Below are 20309 nucleotides of genomic sequence, written 5' to 3' on the forward strand. Positions count from 1 at the left end.
ATATTGAATCTGCTTGAGCTAAATGACAGGACTTCTACCTCACTAAGAGTCCCGAGTGCCAACCCTTTGTATAGTGAGAGGGCAAGAAGATCACTAAGTTGACTGCTTCTTTTTAGACGTTCTTGGCTAGCATCGAGTTGTAAACTTGAGCAAAAAAACTATTTGCACACAGAAAGGACCTTGAAGAAAAAATTGTAAAAGCTCATGCTTAGTCACATTCATATAAACCTACCAAAGTTAATCTTCCCAAGGCTACATTATGGGTGAACACAGTTCTTTTTAAAGGGAGAACATGGCAGATTCCATCAGAAATAAAAATTTTAAATTCTTGTTAGAAAAAAGAAAATGTTCCATGCAAGCTAGCAATCTACGTTCTTTATGTACGCATGACAGCCTACCAATCATTTTTCATGCCCTGATCTACCAGTTGCGGAGCTACATACAGCAGGTCAAATAGTGTTGCTGTTTACAGCTGGCAGATGAACATGAATCTAAACCTGTAACTTCTCTTTCTCCCTCAAACTCTCACAGCCACCATTTAAACAAAGTGCATCAGGTGCCGGTTTTATGACTGTATTCTTCAGAACAGGGAAATTGCAGAATGATTCATGTGAGATTACAGAGAGAAGCCTATATCTTAAATGCAAATCTAAAGCATCCCACCATCTTCAGCTGTGACCTCAACTACGAAACTTTTTTAGGTCTGAGTCCCCACTCTCTGACATTGCTTTCTGTAGAGGTGAACCATAATGGTAGAGTAATGAGGTTGTTGAAATATCTCTAATTTCTGAATTAACAATCCATACTCTTCTAAGAAGTGGCTTCAGGATACCCGTTGCCACAAGTGATCAACAGCTTGGTTTCATAAGTGTAATTTTTATTACTCTAATTGAAGGTTCAGACTTCTGAAATGAGCAAAATGAGTAATTTTATTAGAACTCTTTATTAATACTTTGCTGTCAGAGCATAGAAAATGGAAATCGCTTATCCAGAATGTCAGAGGGCAACGAGACAATTGTGTCACCCTTAAAAATTATACTCCTTCATCTCATTCAGGCGTACTGAAAAAATTCTCCCACTTTTAATTCTTTTCTTAAACTCTACTGTCTTTGCAACAGTAAATATGGTTTGGGGGAAAACCTGGATCAGTAATTGCACAGTCTTTAGCATTTTTGTGGCACATGACAACTTCTAAGGCAAGACATTGTCTGAAATGGTCTTTGAGGAAGAGGACTTTTGTGGGTTTTTTAATCAGTTCTAAACCTACTTTTTTTTTTGACATAAAAATGACTGCATTTAACATCATACAGTTTGGGAGTAGGAGGAAAAATCTGCATCAAGTCAAGTTTCAGAATCATTAATGAGCTCGTTCTGTGTCTGGAAAATGAAAGAGAACAGTGTGAACCACTAGCACAAATCTCTGCTGCACATGAGGCAAGCAGCTAATTTCAGCAGTGGAGACTGTCAGACGCCTTCCCAGTACTTTCCTTCACAGTTAAAAATCTACCAGCAAACAGTACCTGCACGGCAATTCCAATGCTCCCTGAATATGTACAAGCAGCTGCACTCGTCTGTTCCATGCGTGCAAGCATCACTGGTGCATACACAATTACACTAATTGTGTGTTTAAGAAACATAGCAAACACTGATTCTGTGATTAACATTTGGAAATGTAAATCCTAGGAAGAAAACAGAAATCTCTAAGCTAGCATGTTTGCTTGCTTGCTTGTTCTCTCTCACTCAGCCTTGCATTTTTCCACTTCCATTGCCGCTTCCTTGTACTTGCAAGCAGCAGCTGTACCTAACCCACAGGGCACAGGAGTTCCTCATGCAACTTGGCGCCCATTTGTGCACCCTTAGCCGAAAGTATGGCATCGAACTGTCAGGCCTGGGTGATGATTACATCTCAGCATGTCCTGGCTTCCTCCGGAAGAAAATGGGGAAAGCTGGTCCAGAAAGAAGATGTGCTGTGCTCCAGTCGGTCCCATAGCTGGAACAGCCAAGAAGCAGGACTGTGGTGTGCACCAGGGAGCACCCCTACCCTGCAGGTCACCCTCTGCCTGGGTTCCTGCCCTTTCACCTTGTCTGGATCCCTAAGTATGCACCTCCATCCTCATATATAGGTTCAGCATTCTTTTGGAAGTTTGGTTTTAATTCTAAATTCCCTTAACTTGTAACATGTGTTTGATGTTTTTAATGTCTCCTTGTAACACTTTTACAGTTCCTCGAATTATAGAACTAAAACAATTCCAGATACAAAAATATTGTGAGTACAAAAATACTCTTGAGTTTTTGGCCAGAACAGCATTCAATAATCAAAGCAACTGTTGATTCTGTCCTTTCCTGAAGGACAATTCCTGTCCAGTTCCTGAAGTATTGTTTTCAGACACAGAAAATGTCTCGACATGCTGAAGACTAGCCAGCTGTACTGCAGAGGAGTTACCCAACACCCCCTTTAGTGAGGAAGGTGGACAGGGACAGCCCTAACTCAGTGTGTCACAAATAGCCTAGATGTATCCTAAAAAAGAAAAAAGTGCCAAGCAGGATTTTCAGTTTCTGGTTGTTTAAAATACTTTTTCTGTCTAAAATTAATAACTAAACCAAACTGCTTTCATACTGAACAGAAGCAGGAACACTTCAGATGGCTCAAAGGCACTTGGAAGAAAGCCAAATAAATGAAGGGCTAATGTCATAAAACTGCTGGAGGAGGTAGTGGGTACGTTGTCCCTTCTTTATTCAATACCCAGGCAGTGCAGTTACTCACCTGGGGCCAAGGGACCCAGATTCAATTCTTTCTGCCTGAAGTGAATTGAACCTACATATTCCATCTCCCAAGACAATGCACTAACCACCGCTAGAAGGTAGCATGGAGGGACCATCAAATCTCCTCAGCCGATGCCAATCTACTTTGCATAAATAATTAAAATTCCCTGTCACACTGAGTCCCAGCTAACAAACCCTTTCTATAGCACGCATCCTCCCAACCTCCAGGCTGTCACCTTCCTCCCGCTCCATTTGTCCGAGGCTCAATGAATATTTCAATTGAGAACAAAAACAACAGCAGCGACCAAGGGCAACCCATTTTGGTCCTTTCTTACCAAGAGACGGTGGACCTGGTTAAGCTTCCTGCCCCAAATCAAGCAATGAGTATATTTGAACTTGAAACTTTCACCTCTTTAGTGAGCAACCTAACCAAGAAAATGCAGCATGTTCTGTCCTACTTCTCTCCAAACTGTTCATAAAATTACCCAAAGAATCCCCACATCTGTCAGTCAGCTGACAGTCTCTTCCAGACCAACACAATAATATTTACAAGGGACTTTAACAGGGATTTTTGTATCCGATTGGGAAATACTGAAAAAAAAATTGGCAAGCGCATTCAAACATTTCTAAAGCTGTTCCGAAAATAAAAGTCAGACGTGGACTAAATTACTGTCATCTGTCTCCTGTAAGAAGTGCACAGCAGTACCGAGGCAAGCAGCTCTCGTCTCGCAGGGAGCAGCTGTAGTGGAACAACAGGCTGGGTAATGAAGGGGGAAGCAGAAGCAAACAGAGCTTCTGAAGAAAAAGCGTGATGCAGTCTCAGGAAGAAGAGCTTCAGAAAAAAGTCACCACTGAAGGTAACAAGAGGCAGTGTTTGAGCAGCAAATTGTTCTGTCAGACACTGCTCCCAAAGGTAACAAAGGTGAGAATGGCCCTGTGCTAGCCGCAGCCCAGGAATTTAGATAGGATTTTACTAAAGGGAAGGGAAATGCCTTCCCTTCACTCAATACATGAAAAAAGAGGGAGCTAGGTCCTGATTTTTAGGAAGTTAACTGTTGTGTTTAGCCACACAGTGATGCCATTGACCGTTTTCCACAAAAGTACATTTTCATGTTGCTGTACAAGATTTCTGATATTTCAAACTTCAGTCCCATCAGTATGAACTGCAACACTTTCTTAATACAAGCAAAGCCTAAAAGCAAATAGGCTTTTCCTGTGTCTGTATATACCTATATCTCACATTTTTCATTCTATAGATATTTTTGCTAGCAGTATCAAAGATAGAACTAAGATAAAATTGAATTGTGCTTTTTTCAATCCTTGGAAGCAGCTTAAGGTGTGTTCAAAGATAGGGACACTTCTATTAGTACCAGCTGTGCTACATTCCCTCTTTCAATATACAGCTTCGAACAGAAACACGTAGAATATTTGGTAAAAACAGATATCATACTGTAATCGTTTTATATTTTAGGCAACATGTTTGACCAAGGATAAAGTAATAATTAGACATTGTAGACACTATGGAAATGAATGCAAGAATGCAAGAAAAAAAAAAGCTAAGAAATTTATTGTGAATGGACATTTCCAGGAGCAAAATACAGGTGAAACAGGGATCTAAATTTTATACTGTATTGCTGGCAACAAATGAAAAATTATATAGGTCTAATATGAAAGAAGAACATTGGATAAATGCAGACTACAACCTGCTCCTATACAAACATTGATCTGAGATGGTCAGGTAACACTACAACGTTAAAGCTTATTTTTAATTTAACATAACTTTTCCTTAATTCATATGGTATACAGCAACCACGTACACAAACCCAACACACATGCAGTAAATAAGAAAGATCAAAAGCAAGTGTAACTAAGGTTTGGTACTCACCTCCTTCTCCTGACCCAGAGCCATTATCTGAAAAAGAAACAGAGGGGGAGAAAAAAAAGAAAGCAAATGAAAATATTGCTCCAGGTGCAGCTGTTCAGGAGCTAGTTACAGTAAAACATTAACACAGGTGTTACATTTCATGAGCCAGGTGTAAAAACAAACATCCCACATAAAGTCTGGCATCCTTTAATACAGTTTGTTTGTGCTCACTGTGCCTGTCTATCTTCCCTGTCAAGACATTTTTACTCAAGGACCAGCATCATTCAGTACTGAAAACTAAATTGCTTTTTTAGCCTTTTTTTAACTGTTAGAGATGTAAATTTGTTAAACCAGATGAAGACTACAGAGTCTGATTTTTGGAATATTTTTTTTTTTACCCTCTGGCCCTGGGAGTGGTACATGAAGGAGTAATATATAAATCACCCAACTGCAGAATTACCTCCAGAAGACAACTGGTCCTCAAAGTAAAGTTGGCTTAAGTCATCTAACTACAAATTAGCTCTTCTCAGCTGAGTCAATCACTTCATATAAGGATGCTCTAATGGCATAGCTATTTCATTGACATTAGACTGACTGGATTAGCATCTGATGATTGACAGCTTGCATCTGCATCCCCTTTATATTAGCAGTTCAAGCGCCAGCAGGACTTGAGCTTCCTCACTACCCCAGGCAAACTGACTCCATCTGAGAGCAGGCTAGGGATTTTGTACGGGGATGTGTGTCCCGCCAGGCAGTGCTCCGCACAGCGTCCTCAGCTAGCACAGCGGTATAGAGAAGCCCTTAAACACAGCTCTGAGTCACAAACCTCCCTCAGTCTTTCTTGCTCAGAGGAGGTGGAGAGGAGAGGATGGGGTGGCAATTACTGTCAATGAATTGCTCCCCATCCCCGTTAGCTCAGCTTCTCTGGAAGATGAGGAGAGGAACAGAGCATACACTCTGCTCATCCCACACCTCTCCTTTCATGCCTGCTTTGGTGACAGAGAAGGCAGCTGAATTTATTTCCACAAATCTGAAAGAAGAAGGAGACCAGACAGAGAGAGAAGCAGGGCTCTTACTTCCACGCATGAGCTCACGGTCTGCATCAGAGTTAAAACCAAATCCTCAGTTTGCTCAGTTCCCTTCCCTCCTTTTCTTTAAGCAGCTGTATTTCTAAGAATAATTCCCTCTAGTGCGTGGATGAAAGTGTGAAATTCCACATTACTGGGTCATTTCACACATTAAAAATAATCTGTCACGTGGAGCATCAGGAATAGAGACTTTTTTTTCCTCAGCCCAAATTTTCCTTTCTTTTCTCTTACACCACTATTCCATGTCTAATAGACTGAGCTTATTACTTTACAGAAATGAACGCAAAAACAGAAGGGCTCCTGTTCCATCGATAGCAACCCACTTTACTGACAAAGCAAACAATCCCATATCAAATGTCACTGTTGAGTCACTGAGAAATATGCCTTCTGATGCAGCATTGCTTCATTAAGAAATTCAAAGGAGTATAATTTACTTGTGCGAGATAAGTATGTTATTTGTACCGGCGAAATGGTGTCATAAGCTGTTTTGGAGGACAGAAGGCTGACGTACAAATATGTGAACAAGTTCAACATGTAATTCATATAAAAACACCAAAGGCTAATTAGCGTCTCAAAGAAACTTGACTTGTTCCATGTTTTTATTTCCAACTCTGACTGTCCGACTGCTTTCCCCTGCGCATTCAGCCCCAAGGTGAGAAATGCCGCTCGGCTCCAGCACAAGGGGCTCCCATCATACCACAAGACGGGTCTGCTGTACGACAGGGGAGCTACCATCATACAGACAGCAGGAGCTGCAACAGGAGAGCCGTGTGAATAACAGAGGTGGTGCTCAGACCACCCGTCGTATCTATAGATCGTTGGGTTGACACACATGAAGTCCACAGGCAATGGTCTCTACTTGGCAGAACATCATAGTAACAGGATGGATCCATTCTCGCTTCTCTGGGCTTTCAGATCTCAAGAAACCATAAAAAAAGATTGTCATCCTCTGTAACACTTTGCATCGTTTTCAACTTTTCACTGGGAGCTGGTGCCTCCCCTCAGAGCCTGGGGCCTGTGCTAGGACTCTTGTCTCCAGGGTAACAGTGCTAAACTAAGCCGGTGTTCCTACATTTTTCTGAGCCTTGGCTCAATTTTCCGAAGCAGCTGCTGGGTAAAAAAGTAGCATTTTTTTTTTCAAGCTTACTTGGACAAGCAGCCCTGCTCTTTTCAGGCCCTTAACCAATTCAGGATTTCCAAAAGTGGTCTCCATGCACCAAGACCTGGCAAGAAAGATGCTCAAACAAGTGAGGAATCTGTACAGAACTAGCATCCCCCCCAGCCACAGATCAGTAATTAGAGATGGAGTGACTGACTTCTCTCTTTACTTAAGCCACTCTTCTCCAAATAGGCTTGTAAAAATAGGATTATACACAAATGTACAGGCTTCTGTTGCGAGTTGCTTTTATCCGTGAAGAAGCACTTGGATCAGACACAGCATCTGAACGCTGTAAGCAGTAGGCTGCAGTCAGAATCCCTTTTTTTTTTTACGGTTCTCTCTGAACAGGAGCCAGTTCTGTACCGTGGGTCTCCTTTGGTGCAGAGGCAGCAGGTACACTCTCCAAACCCAAAAGAGCCTACAGCCTCTCTCATTCAGGAGGGATGGCTTTTAACTCAAACTAGCATGAAAATGGAACCCATCTCTTCCCTATTCAGGGCAACAGCTCCAAACTGCTAAGTACAAACAGGAAGGTAAACAGTCCACTGACAAATCTTAAGCAAGCAGACCCTTCCACTCGATCCACACGGGGCAGGCAGGTGATCCAGCAGGCACCTCCAGAGAAAGCCTATCAGATCCTGCTTACAGAGAAACAGGCAAAGAAATTCCAAAACGCTGAACCTTTGTTGATCTACTTAAGAAACAGGTCAGCAACTATTTAGTCATGGGCAGAACAGAACACAACACCTCTTGACACACTGGAAGTAAAACAGTATACCATTCTCCAGAAAATTAAGCAAAAAAACCAATGTATTTGCAGAATTTAGGTATTGCAAGTCTTAGCTGATAGCTGAGAAGGGATTTCCAGTATCTGAACTTTGGCACCCAAGAATTATTTTACTTTATTCTTTATACCCAAGTCCTGGATTTTTCCCTAAAGCTTTTGGGATGCACCTGGGGTGATTTCAGTACAAAGACAGTACGTGCCACTTCTTTGCATTAAGCAGAAATCGGTCTTCCCACACCAGCACTCCAGAAACTTCACTGAGCAAGTGCTGGATAACATCGGCTCTTTTATTCAATTATCTTCAGTTGCTCATCATATGAAACAGAACTGGAAGACAGATAGGGCAGCTGCTACCTCCAGTCATAGATCCCTGTTAGCTAACTATATTCTGCCTGGATTTCCCAGTTTATACAGCTAGCAAAGCAGCCCTCTCCATGGTGTGACAGGGCAAGCTTTCTGCAGTTTAACCCTGGGTACACAAGAGTGCCTCTAAAGACTGAATAAAATTATCAAGATCTTGCTACCAAAGAACACCTTCCTGATGCACAGTTGGCACTAGACATGGCAATCAGAGCAGTATTGCATTGCTCAGTGAGAGCTTTGCACTTTCCCTCTTTCCTCAGCACAGCGCAATTCTCCATCAGCTCCTGCAGCAGCAGCAACAACCCCAAAATCTCCCAACAGCAGTGCAACGGCCAGTGTTTTGGAAGAGATCCGAAATCAGCACAGCCCACTGCAAGCCACCAACCAAAGACCAAAGCAAGCTTCCACTTCCCATGCTGGGTTCACATCCCCACCCTCCAGCAGCAGGGCTGCCTGCTAGCAATTACCCTTAATTTCCATATGCCAGCAGGAGCTTTTGGGGATGAAGGCTGACAAGCCTAATTGCCAGCAGCTGCAAGGCCTCCAGCTGCTGGAGACAGGCTTTTAACCTCTGCCTCGCCAGGCTGGCTGTAAGGAATATCTGTTTGCCTTGACATCTTCAGGGGAAAGGCATTTGCTAGCACATCATCCTGGTAGCCATTTTCTGCTTAGTTATGCCACACAAAAAAAAAAAAGTAGAAGATATTAAATCCTGGCACGTGTTGATGAAATATGTCTGGCTAAGCCTATTTCTTTGCTCCTAAAACATTTTGTAATGACAGAAGGGCAATGCTGTGCTGTGGCAAACCCTCCTTGCAGGTTGGACAGGAAAGCTCCTGTACTTCACTGAATCTGGGAGTAAGGGACTCAGTCCGCTCTCAGAATCAACGAGGGTTTTTATAGCAGGTTTTTGGCTTTGTTAGGGCTTTCTTGCAGGAGCATTAAGAGTTATTTTCACACTTTCTTAATCTGGAAGTTAGTTGCCCAGAATTTCTTCCTTAACTCCCTCAAAAGGATTAAATTGAGCTTATTATATTTCTTTTCAGGACAATGTGTGCATCTAATTATGCTTCACTGTAAGCCTCCCACACAAAAAAAACATTTACTGTAAAAACCTGTGCATTTAAATTCAGGGTAAGAGTTTGATTACTTCAGACTGAAGAACACTAAGTTAAAGCCACACTTAAGACAATCATTGCTTAAATCTAACAGAGCTATAGTTCTGCTAATAGCTTTTTTTTTAAACTTTAGAAATCCCAGTAGAAAAAGCAATTGACTGTGCCTTCCAAATATATGTAATACACTCAGAATCTATAAGCACAATATATCAAGTACTCCACCGTTCTGTGGTTTCATTTTCATGTGCATGTAACACAAATCTGACAGCAGTCAAAATCCTGGTTCTGTGTGCAGGCCAACAGAAGCACACATTCTTAGAAATGAATCATAAAGTATATTTCTTATTTACTAAATTAGTTTATTTTATTTAAGCTAATAAAAGATAGTAAATTCACCAACAAAAGGAGGCAGAAGACAGCAAAGGACTTGGCGACACTCCTCAATGTTCTGAGCACCCTGACCGCCCTCTCTCCCTGGTCTCTTAAATCTGTTTAGCATGCCAGTTCAGGATAACCTCCAGTAGAGGATAGCATAACATGAATGAATTTCAGTGTAATGTCACCCTTTATGAACTGATCAAGGTTTCAGGTCAGCAGCAAGACCGCTGATGCTGTGAGCTTGGCAGGAGTCGTAGTGTAGGTATTGTCATCTCCCCCTGCCCTGCTGGATGGCCCCATCTCTGTATTCGGTTGTGGGCTGAACTGCAAACAGGGAACTGATAAGGGTGAGAAATAAAAAACAAAAGGAAAAGGCTCGGACAGTTCATAACATAATCCCACAGAGCAAGGAGGAGAAGCTGTGGAAGATGGGAATTACTACCAGCAAGGACTTTGCTTCGCAGCCCTGTGCATCTCCACCTGGTCACAGACAGGGTGGTTGCTTCTTTATGGATGCAAAATGCTGGTTAGCTGCAGGTGAAAACTGTGTATAGTTTGTTTTGACCCATCATTTTTCAAAGGCATTTTAAGGTATTATGCAAAGAGAACACTAAAGCTGCATGTCACTCATTTCCCTAGTTTCTCTGTATTTTGCAACATTGGGCTACATACATTGGCTGAAACCCACAGACCTTCGTCATCTACACCTTGTGCCAGGGGTAACTAGCCATAGAAATGCCTTTGTAAATCCAGATATTTAAGAAAAAAACAATGTCCCTTCACTGAAAAATGGCCTTTGACAATGTTGAGACCTGTACGTGCAGTCCTGAAAACTTCAGCCATACATTCTCTTATCTTTCTCTAAAACACCGTTATTAATGTCAAAACTTGCATTTTGTTCATTCCTAAAGCAACTGTGACTGACTCTTTGTTTTTAATGTTGCTTATTTTAGGATCTTGCAACTCTGACAGCAGTCGGACAAGGGAAATAAATATATTAATATGCTGTTAAATCACCCATGACTGTAAAAATTTAATCAAAATGTTAACTGCCAAGAAACGGGTCTGACTAAATCACTCAGTGTTGCCTGTTCCAGTGCCGTGGCTTCAGAAGGTATCAATCCCTAGCAAATGGGAAGTATTTAATTCTTGTATGCGATTCAGAAGTCTGATGTACTTTAAATATTAAAGAGTTGTTACAACACTATGGGAAAATTTCATCTTATTGTCTCGGGTGTGTCCTGCCAGGATAAAGCTTTGCTTTGAAAAACCAAAACTCTAATAGGAAGCCATCGAACCTATGCTTAGCTCCCAATGACATCCCAGAACCAAGCGTTTTCATAGCAAAATCAGAAGCACTCAGTGAAAATGAATGGGGGCCTGTAAAGAGTTTTTTAATTTCGGCATTTGATTCTCTACGTATATGTGCTACAGATCAAGAGTACAAATATATTGACTTCTTGATGACCATGGCGTGGACATGTTTCAGATGATGGCTTTTATCATCCAGTATTTTCACATCAGCCAGAGCTCGTCAGATACTCGGGGTCACAGGTACTGTTCTGGTAGAAACCCACTGCAGCGCTTTAAATTGTGCCAGTGTAAATGCAGCCTGAATCGCATCCTCAGTTCTGGAAATGTGTTCTTAGTACTTTCTGGTCAATTGTGTCTCAGCACGTCTTGATCTGTTACACTAAGTGCTAAAGATTATGCTGCGTTTCCGGGATTTTATGTAGGACTTAAGGAAAAGGAGAGGCAGGTTCAAAAAAAATCCCAGATGTCGTGGTTTAACCTGGCAGCCAGCAGCTCTATCCCAGCCACAACCAGGGCACCAGACTAGCTGAGTAACATAGTAATTAGCTGCCAGCAACTTGAGGCTGAGAAGAATCGATTTTTCATTTCAAAATGTCTTTTTCTTAGTAAGGTAGCATACATAAAAATAATCACTTTTTTTGATCTTCCCAAAACGTTATCCTCGTATTTTGTTTTAGTGAGGGAACGAAACTTTCATGTTGTGAGTCCGTTTCTTAAAGTGAAGTTAAAAAAAAATATTTACTTATGCATCCTGGGTTCAAACCTTCATACTTCTTGGGTGTTGTTATTGGAATATGTGATTGCTCCAAAACTGTAACGCTTTTTTTTTTTCCTATTTCTGCAGTGTCTGGAGATAATTTACAGGTGGGAGATTGAGAAAGAAGGTAGATTCAATCATCTGCCTGAGGTATGCTGGAATTACGCGGCTGAGCTGAGCACAAAATGCAGGTTTCCTTCAGTTCTGGGACCAAGGCCACAGATTATTTCAGACCTTCGTAAACAACCCCAAACCTCAGTACAGGTCTGTGCAGCAGTCAGAGGCATTAGAGCAGCTCATGTAAAAACATAGCCACAATGCATTTAAATGAGGTAGCTCTGGGACTGGCAGCAGCAAGGAACTTGGCCTAGGTACACTGCTCAAATATTTACCCTAATTTCCAGAAAGGATGTTGCAGCTACCAGGAAGTTCCAGGCTGCTGCCTCTAAATCGTCATCGATAACTAGACTAGCCAACGTAAAGCTAGCTTGGAGTGTGCACCCGATCTGTAATCGTGCTGTTGGCTGCCATACAGATGTAACCTTGCTTAGGCTAGTCTGCGTAACTGTTGTTTATCAAAAGATCAGGGATGTCCCACAACTTAAATTCTTCTATGTGTTATTTATGTACCAAAGAATGCAGTTGTTGATGCTACTGAGTCTTTTAGCCTGCAATATTCAAGACAGTGAAAGCCTGTCCCATGTATTTTAAATGTGTGGCAAATCTGTGTTTTAAGTGTCTGGAAAGACAGTAAAGGCCAGCCCATTAGAAATGTGAGGTACAGATTTTGTACGAGTTACGCATACCTTCAGTGTAATGACCGTAAATGAAAGTAGTCAAAGATGATGCCTTGGATAGAGGTAGAGTGGCAGTCAGGATGATCAGTGTCACTTGGTGGATGTCAGACTAATTCTGTACATCCAAAAAATGAGTCCTAAAAAAATTACTGATTTGGAGTCTGCTCCAAATTTATTGTAAGCCTTCTGATGAATATAAAGGCTCCTCTATACATACAACAGAAGCATTCACAAACTATTTTCTCAGATAAAGTATTTCTACCTCTAATGCTTATTTATTAACCTGTTGGCATATCAGAAGATATACCCGATTTCTTCTCTGTAACTATGTTCCATCACTAAAGAGGACTTGGGATTTCCATATTATGTTATTCTAGGAAAAGCATGAAAACTTAAATCTCTGGAATGAAGGGCAAAACTAAGGAGCTACCCATTTAACATCACTCATTAGTGGCACGAAGTGATGTTTGACATACCAGAATAACAAGGTCCTCTTGATACCACTGTTATCTCTTTCTGATGCTTGCAAGAAGCTCTCCTGAGGAAGCATTCATTTTGGTAAGTGTCTCCATTTGATCCACAAACAGGAATATAGTTTGTGTGACACTGAAAAAGAAATTATAATGTAATTCAGTCATACAAAATCATGTGATTAATCTCAACTGCATATTAATATACAGGAAGATAGTTGTGTATATACGAACTACTAGCAGTAACTTATAACCCTGTTCACTGCAGGAAAATATAAAATAGCTTAGTTTCTCAATGTCACTGTACGTATTCCTTTTGGATCACTGAAATAATAGTCCAACTCCACACGGGCTGAACAGAGGAATTCAGCAGGAAAGATTAAAAGAACAAAATAACTGTAGTAGGATTCAGTAATGGCTAGAGGGAATATGACAAGCATCTAGAAGTATTTGAAGGATAAACACACTGAGGAAGGAGAAAACTTCTTCAAGATAACACAAGAATGCATGACTAGGCACAGGGGGATGAAACTGAGCAAAGGAAAATTTAAGATGAACAGTGCTTAAGGAAAAGTTTGATGATCTTTTTTGGTCATAGAATGATCTTTCAAGGGAAATGGAAAAGAAGCCCCATTAAATTCATGAGCATCATGAATCTGTTTTACTTGGTCAACAACTATAATAACGCTTTTGTACTACTATGCTGAAAAATTTTATGCTCAAACTTGGTAGCGTTGGTACATTTAACAAAAAGAAAGGAAGAAAGGAAAATTTATCATTTGGAATGGCTTTGGTAGGAGCAGCCTGTATTTTGATATTTCCTTACATTCTAAGAAAGATGGATTATATACCCTTTGTGTGTACAATGTGCATTAAAATGCTGGAAAATACAGTAGGACAGCGAATCCGCCTAACACCTGCGAGTGCTGCACCGCTCCCTGCTGAACTGGAGCTCCAAGCCCCGCTTCACTGCGTGGAAAAGGAGACGTTGCCCTGCTTGGGGTTGCAATCACAAATGTAATTCCAGGCACCTTCTGCATCTTTAACACCCCAAGGCAAAAAGACCCAAACAACAAAAAGCAATGAACAAAGACACAGACTATCCACCAAATTTCTTAATCATATAAAGTACATGGTTAAACTGGTATAGTTCAATCAGTGAAAGGTCACACAGAAACAGCAACATCAGTTAAGCTAAACTGCCCCAAAAGGACAAGAGTTTCTCCTCCAAATTCCAAACGACAGTCTCTGCCACAACAGTTTCTTTGTGCTTTGGCATACACATACCTCAAAATAATTTTTAAAATGTAATTTTGATGGGAATTATCCTGCTTCCTTTGTACCCTGCCATAGATGACCAACTGAGAATGAACTAAGCACGCACAGACAGAAACAAATTGTGCTGCCAGCTCTGAAACTTATTTATAACAGTTTTGTAATACTTTCCCACAGTGAGCAGCTCTCAGACATTCAACCACCACCGTCAATCCTGTCATATCTCACACTGAACAGTCACTTCTAAGGAATAATTAAACAGGTAACTCTTGAGGGGGACAATACTTTCCAATAGATAATTCTCTATTCGATCTTAAAGTCGCTGTGTGATGTTTTAAAGCTGCAGGTTTTTGTCCTGAGGATGGAAAATGAGCAGCAGAGTGATTCCTTTTTTACAGTTTGGTAAGCCTTTAGTGATTTGATATAGCGCAACCAAAAGTTCTCATCCAAACATACTTTAGGAGTAGAGTTGCCTTCTTGTGAGGAAATCCTCTAATACTTTGAATGACCAAAAGGGAGAGCAAATCTCCATGGACAGGATCTCCACAGCATCCTGTGGAAAAATCCATCGGGGCTCCATCGGATGCTCCATGATTGCAGGGTGCCCAGCACCTGAAGGGATGTAACATTTACTCACTATTTATATTCTTTTTCCTATCCCGTCTTATTAAAGCAATTATCTTATTAAGCCATTTGTTCTCAAGCCTTTCTTATTGAGATCAAAAGAGCCCCGTGTCGGCTCTCTCTCACCTCACCTCCCCACGCCGGTCCTTAACACACTCATTAGGTGTTGATTAGTTTTTAATCTAGATTTTGTAAAATGTCATCCAAATTACAGCAAAAGACCTCTCCAAAATTTTGGTGAACATGTGTTATCCCCCACCTCCATTATAATAAAAAGGAAGTTATCCTTTTTTCTGCCTAGACCTGCAGAAAGTCAGGATATCATTAAGATGACTGCAAGCAGAGCACAACTGTATCCTTCAGCACCTCTCCTATAGTCTAATTTGTAAATTTGATTCTGCGGAATCAAACTTTGGTATGTCGCTTTATGTTAGATGACCTGGCAAGACAGAGAAAGCCTACAAGGTGCTCAGAGAGGCTGCAGCCCGCAGAGCTCTTGCTGCGGTGACGTTATAGCTGTTTCAATGACAACACTGAAATTTGGCAGCCAGTTATCTGCAAAGGGGATCCTAGGAGGAAAAACTATGACTCATTAATATTTAAAGTTTTAGAAGACCAAACAATTAAGAAATGCTGCCAGGCCAGGAGTGGTGGCAGATAAAGAGGAAGAAGAAGAGTGGTGATGCCTGGAAGAGCAATCCCTGCGCATTTTCCTTGCACCTGAGGGCTGGTTTGTGCCAGCCTTGGCCTTAGCTCAAGGGTGGCTGCGGGCAGCTGTGCCCCTCTGTGGTGGTGCTAGTTGCAGTGGAATGATTAAGGTTGAGAGTTACAGGAAGAATTCAGCCTGATACGTCTGAAGAATACAATACCTTCTCCTCATCTTTAGACTTCTTTCCTTAGAGTGCAGGATTAATTTTTCAAGAAGTACAGGTAAGCTAACAATTACCCTAAAAATAATATCGGTTTTAAAAGCATTTTCTTCTAGAAAAAGTATCAGCTTATCACATGGGCCAGTTTCTTTTTCAGTCCTCATGACCTGTATATTAGGAAGTCATAAAATTTACTACCTACAGAAAATAAATGAAACTTTTGCTTAGCCTAGGGTTGAATTTCTTTTCCTTTTTTTTAAATCATTACAGGGTTTGGTTTTATTATTTTTCATAAATAAAAGTTACAGCTAGAGTGAAGGCTGATGAATAAACCTCTTCTCTTAAGAATTTTTTCTTCCTTTAAATGGCAGTCAGATCCCATAGTTCTCATGGGACATAAGCTGCAGGTTCCTCCCCAGCATAGGTACCCACCTGAACAACACCACATCAAAAGCCAGCTCTGAAACACTGGAATCCAAAACCAGTGTAAGATCACACACACACTGTTGCTATTCTGGTTCCCCTTGATTTATTATTTATTGGAAACTGAACATAAGATTATTCTTAAAACACTGAAGGATAGCCCACTCCAGCATTGATTGATAACACTGCCACATCTGGGAGTCCCACAATATTTGATACATTTGCCCTGGCTATAAATTGTAAAAATAAAGAAGTTCAGTATTCTCTTTTATCTGAAAAGTGAGGGCAGGGTGGGAAGGATTGCCATGATAGTTGTAAAAACTGTAAACTAAAGGCTCAAAAACCAATGAGGCAAATTGAACTTGTTATTTACTACTTTTTAAAAGTTCAGAGTATTTTTTAAAATCAAATTTCTATTTTCTTTCCCCCTGAGTGGGACTAATTCACTATTTTCATTCATAAACTTTATGATAACTGGTGATCGTGTTATTATCTGATTTTCAAAATACCTTAAGATCTTCCAGGGTCTACTGTACCACACTTGGCCACCAGCAGAGCGGGGAAGAATCCTTCAAATACTGACATAATAATCCATAATAAGTACTGTGTTTCATTTATAAAGCTTCATCTAGTGTGCGTGACAATGCTCGGCCGCCCTGCTCCAGGTCACGTCCCCTCCCATCTCGAGTGTGTTGGGGCAGGATGAGGGAAGGTGGGGAAGCAGAGAGCAGGTGTCAACCGCTGCTCCCCACCTCTGCCCATGCTGGTTGCAGGGGCCGCGGGTTCCCAGCACGTGGTGGCCCTCCATTCTTCCCCACACCGCTCTGCGCTTCCCACTCCCTTACCAAAACCATGCAGGGAGCAAACGCGATGCCACATTCACCACTTGCCCCCTGAGCACACCCTGGCAGACTTCAGTCACACACTGTCCCAGTCAGTGCCCCGGGTACAGTTCAGTCACATACTGTCCCAGTCAGTGCCATTAAAAAAGGAGCCTATGGTTAGACTCTATGAGCCTGCTGACGAGTGAAAATTTTGAAGCAGTGATTCTATAAATACTTCAATACACCTAACAGATTGGTCAGAAATGGCAAACAAAAAGGTGAGCAGCCCTTACCTGGAACTGACATGCACATTTCACGCCATCGCCCTCTTCCTTGCACACTCCTCCGTATTTACATGATGATTCATCACACACTCTTACATCGGATTCCCTTACATTTAACTCTGTGAAAAAAACAGAAAAAGCAGACAGAAAAGAGAAGATGAGTAATGTTCGGGAATGCCTTGTCCTTAAATCCACTGAGCCCCCCCGCTGCCTTATGCCTGTATGGAAATTAAAGGAAACAGCCAGAGCTGTCGCTCCGTCCTGCTCCCCAGGGGCAGGTCCTGCTTCCCAGAGGCAGCTTTGCCTGGTTGGCACAGCAGCTGCCGCGAAACGCCGCTTCAGGACACAAACAGGTACAGAGCAGGCATGCGTGTTTACACTGCCCAAATTGCCTTCCATGTCCCCCCTGTTGTGGATGTCCCCAGTACAAAAACTTTCTCTGCAGAAGTGGAGCCAGGACCTTTACACGAGCCATAGCCCACGTTTCTCACCTGCTACCTCTTTTTGCCTTAGTCACCATAAAGGTCCTGAAGAAGAAGAAAAGCTAAAATATCATTATTTCTTTGCCTGGTTTTCCAGTCTCTGCCTTGCCCACACTCTTAACCCTCAGACTAAAAATAAACCAATGTGTGTTTAAAGTGTTATAATTTGCTTGCACTGTAGGAACCAGAGTAATGAACCAGAGCCCTCTGTCTTAGCGGCTGCATGAAAATGCAGAGCACAAATGCAGCTCCTGCCTCAGTGAGCTTGCGGCAGAGGCACAGCTGGCAAGACGGAAGCCAAGGGGCTGCAGACATCAACTGCATAGGCACCAGCTCCAGAACAAAGGTTGCTTCAATGGCTTCAAGCTTTTTTGGGCACCGCATCCAAGGGCAGTCTTAGAGGAAAATAAATATACCCTCTTGAAATAAGTAGTTGACTTAAACTATGTATAGGAGACAAAGCAAAAGAAGGCACCGGTGGGATGATGGAAGTGGTTGGTGTTAGCCGAAACATGACCTTGCCAGGCCTTGTGGGAACGGTGCTGTTACTATTGATTGCAGTGAAAAGGTGAAAATAACACCATGGGCTCTGGAAAAATCCTCTGCCATTGTTTAAGGCTGCACTGATATCACAGGATATCATTCGAAGCTGTCTGCGCTTCGGCTTGAGTCACAAACCTCCAGGACTCTACAGCAATGTGACCCACTAGAGAGATTCATTGGCAGTGGCATGATTTAAAATGTCTGTGACTTTTAATAAGCAAGCCCTATCCAGATAACTGGCTTAAAGAAAACACTGAATACCAGCCATTCAGAGTCGGGAAAAGGTAGGTCAAAAAGAGAAGAAAATAATGCTCGCTGCTACTTGCAGGCTTAACTAGGCAGTCACCCTCCCACTCAAAGCAGTGTCAGCACTTTGGTATGACACTGACAGACACCCTGGAAAACTGCTTCTGTGGGTTTACCTAGCATTATACACCCACACACATCGTTTATATAAATAAATACATAATTATATAATAATTTCTGTCATAAATTATGCTATGTATCTTATGCTTCTATATTTAATACAGTGTAACTACGTATTTTTTCATAGCGCTAAAGTTACGGGATTACAGCTCAATGGACAGTCCAGTTATAAATCACATATTTTGTTAATTGTGAGAAAAAAATGAAAAAAACATATGGTTTTCCCCCTATACGTTCATCATTCCCGAAGGCATAAATGAGGAGGGTAACGTGCACGCCACCGGGCAGTTAGGTGTCCTGGTTGCCATCACAACCCGGTGCACGTGTTCTTTAATGTTATTCTTAATGTCGCCATTTATCAAGTGCGACTGCTGTGTTGTAGGGACTGAGTTAATGTGACAGAACATCGCAGCTTTTCAATTTAGTGTGTTCATAACTTGCTCCTGAAGGAAATGTGCCTTTCTTTCTCCTCGTGAAGATCTGTTCCACGAAGATGAACAAACTATCAAGATTAATTAAGGGGAAATGATTGTCGTATCTGAAAGAAGGATCCACCTTTAGGTGATATCACATTTGAAAAAGTGCAATTTATGAAAGGGAGGAGTAACCAGATAGACAAATTGCAGCATGAACAGCTTTCAAAATCCTGTTTTCATCAGCTCAGGAAACTAAAGAGATGTGGGTCCCCCTTTTTCAACTCTCAACCGAGCTTGCCAGACTCGGTGCTTTGCAGCATCCTACCCGGTACCCCCACCAGCAGATGAAACCCCATGGCAGACGCAACTCATGCCTGAAATCCTGAGGGTCTACGCAATGTCTGGCTGCCAAAGCAGTTCAGCGCAGACTGTCCCCTGACCTCTGTGTCCCCCAGGGTGAAGATGGCACACGACTGCCCTGGGAGGAGCCTCTTGTCCCCAGCTAGCAGTTAAGCATCAAGGCTGAACCAGAGAGGTACTTATTCCTAACATAGCTATTGCTCTGGCTGGAAAAGCCAGTGAGAAAGGGAAAGATTTCAGAACAAAAGTGTAACAGGAGATGTGAAAATGGAGGTCGGGAATCAGCCCTTGTGAGCTCCCCTCAACCCAAGAAACCAAGACTTCATTTTTTTAAAAAAATCCACAGGAGGAATGAAGGTGACAGAAAGCACACCGTTTCAGTGGTTACTTAATTTTAGGAGTGGACTGTCTTTCTTTCCACATAAATGGTAAATACTGATTATAAGCCTTTTTGTATGAGATGAATGCTGAGCAGGGAAGGTAATTCAGAGACTGGGAGCCAATGTGATTTTCCAAAGCTGTACAAAGAACAAGATACCCTGGTGACTGGCACTTGAACGTGACAGATGAACTTTATTCTGTGACAGGATGTCACCTAATTCCTGCTTCCATTCAGCGGCAAATTCCAGCAGCAGCGAAATCAAGCGCACGATTACCTCTGATGGAATCACAAGTACCAGGGAGTGTGGTGGCCATAATGACGCCTCCATCTAAGGCACTCGGTTCAGAAATGAGTAGATGAGGATGGATGCTAATAGAGCGGTGTGATGAGGAACCGTGGATGTCTCGCATGTCTGAAATATGCTCTCTCTTCAGTGGATTGCCCACAGAGAGAGAATTAAAATGGAGTTTTTGAAATTATTTCCAGAAGAACAGAATCATTATCATCACATGTGAGAACAGACCTATGAAAGGGGTAAGAACA

The 20309-nt window shown here is 41.8% G+C and overlaps 1 protein-coding gene across 1 annotated transcript in view; it reads right to left on the reverse strand.

Moving 5' to 3' along the window:
• TMEFF1 (transmembrane protein with EGF like and two follistatin like domains 1) overlaps positions 1-20309 on the reverse strand; it is a 128895-nt gene that overhangs the window by 40386 nt on the left and 68200 nt on the right. The window contains exons 2-4 of the mRNA XM_075416651.1: positions 17167-17276; positions 12865-12994; positions 4649-4675 (exon numbers count right to left, since the gene is read on the reverse strand). Coding sequence (XP_075272766.1) covers positions 4649-4675; positions 12865-12994; positions 17167-17276 — 267 coding nt within the window. The remainder of the gene's footprint in view (positions 1-4648; positions 4676-12864; positions 12995-17166; positions 17277-20309) is intronic.

Source organism: Opisthocomus hoazin, chromosome 3 (assembly GCF_030867145.1).
Source record: "Opisthocomus hoazin isolate bOpiHoa1 chromosome 3, bOpiHoa1.hap1, whole genome shotgun sequence".
Classification (NCBI taxonomy): domain Eukaryota; kingdom Metazoa; phylum Chordata; class Aves; order Opisthocomiformes; family Opisthocomidae; genus Opisthocomus; species Opisthocomus hoazin.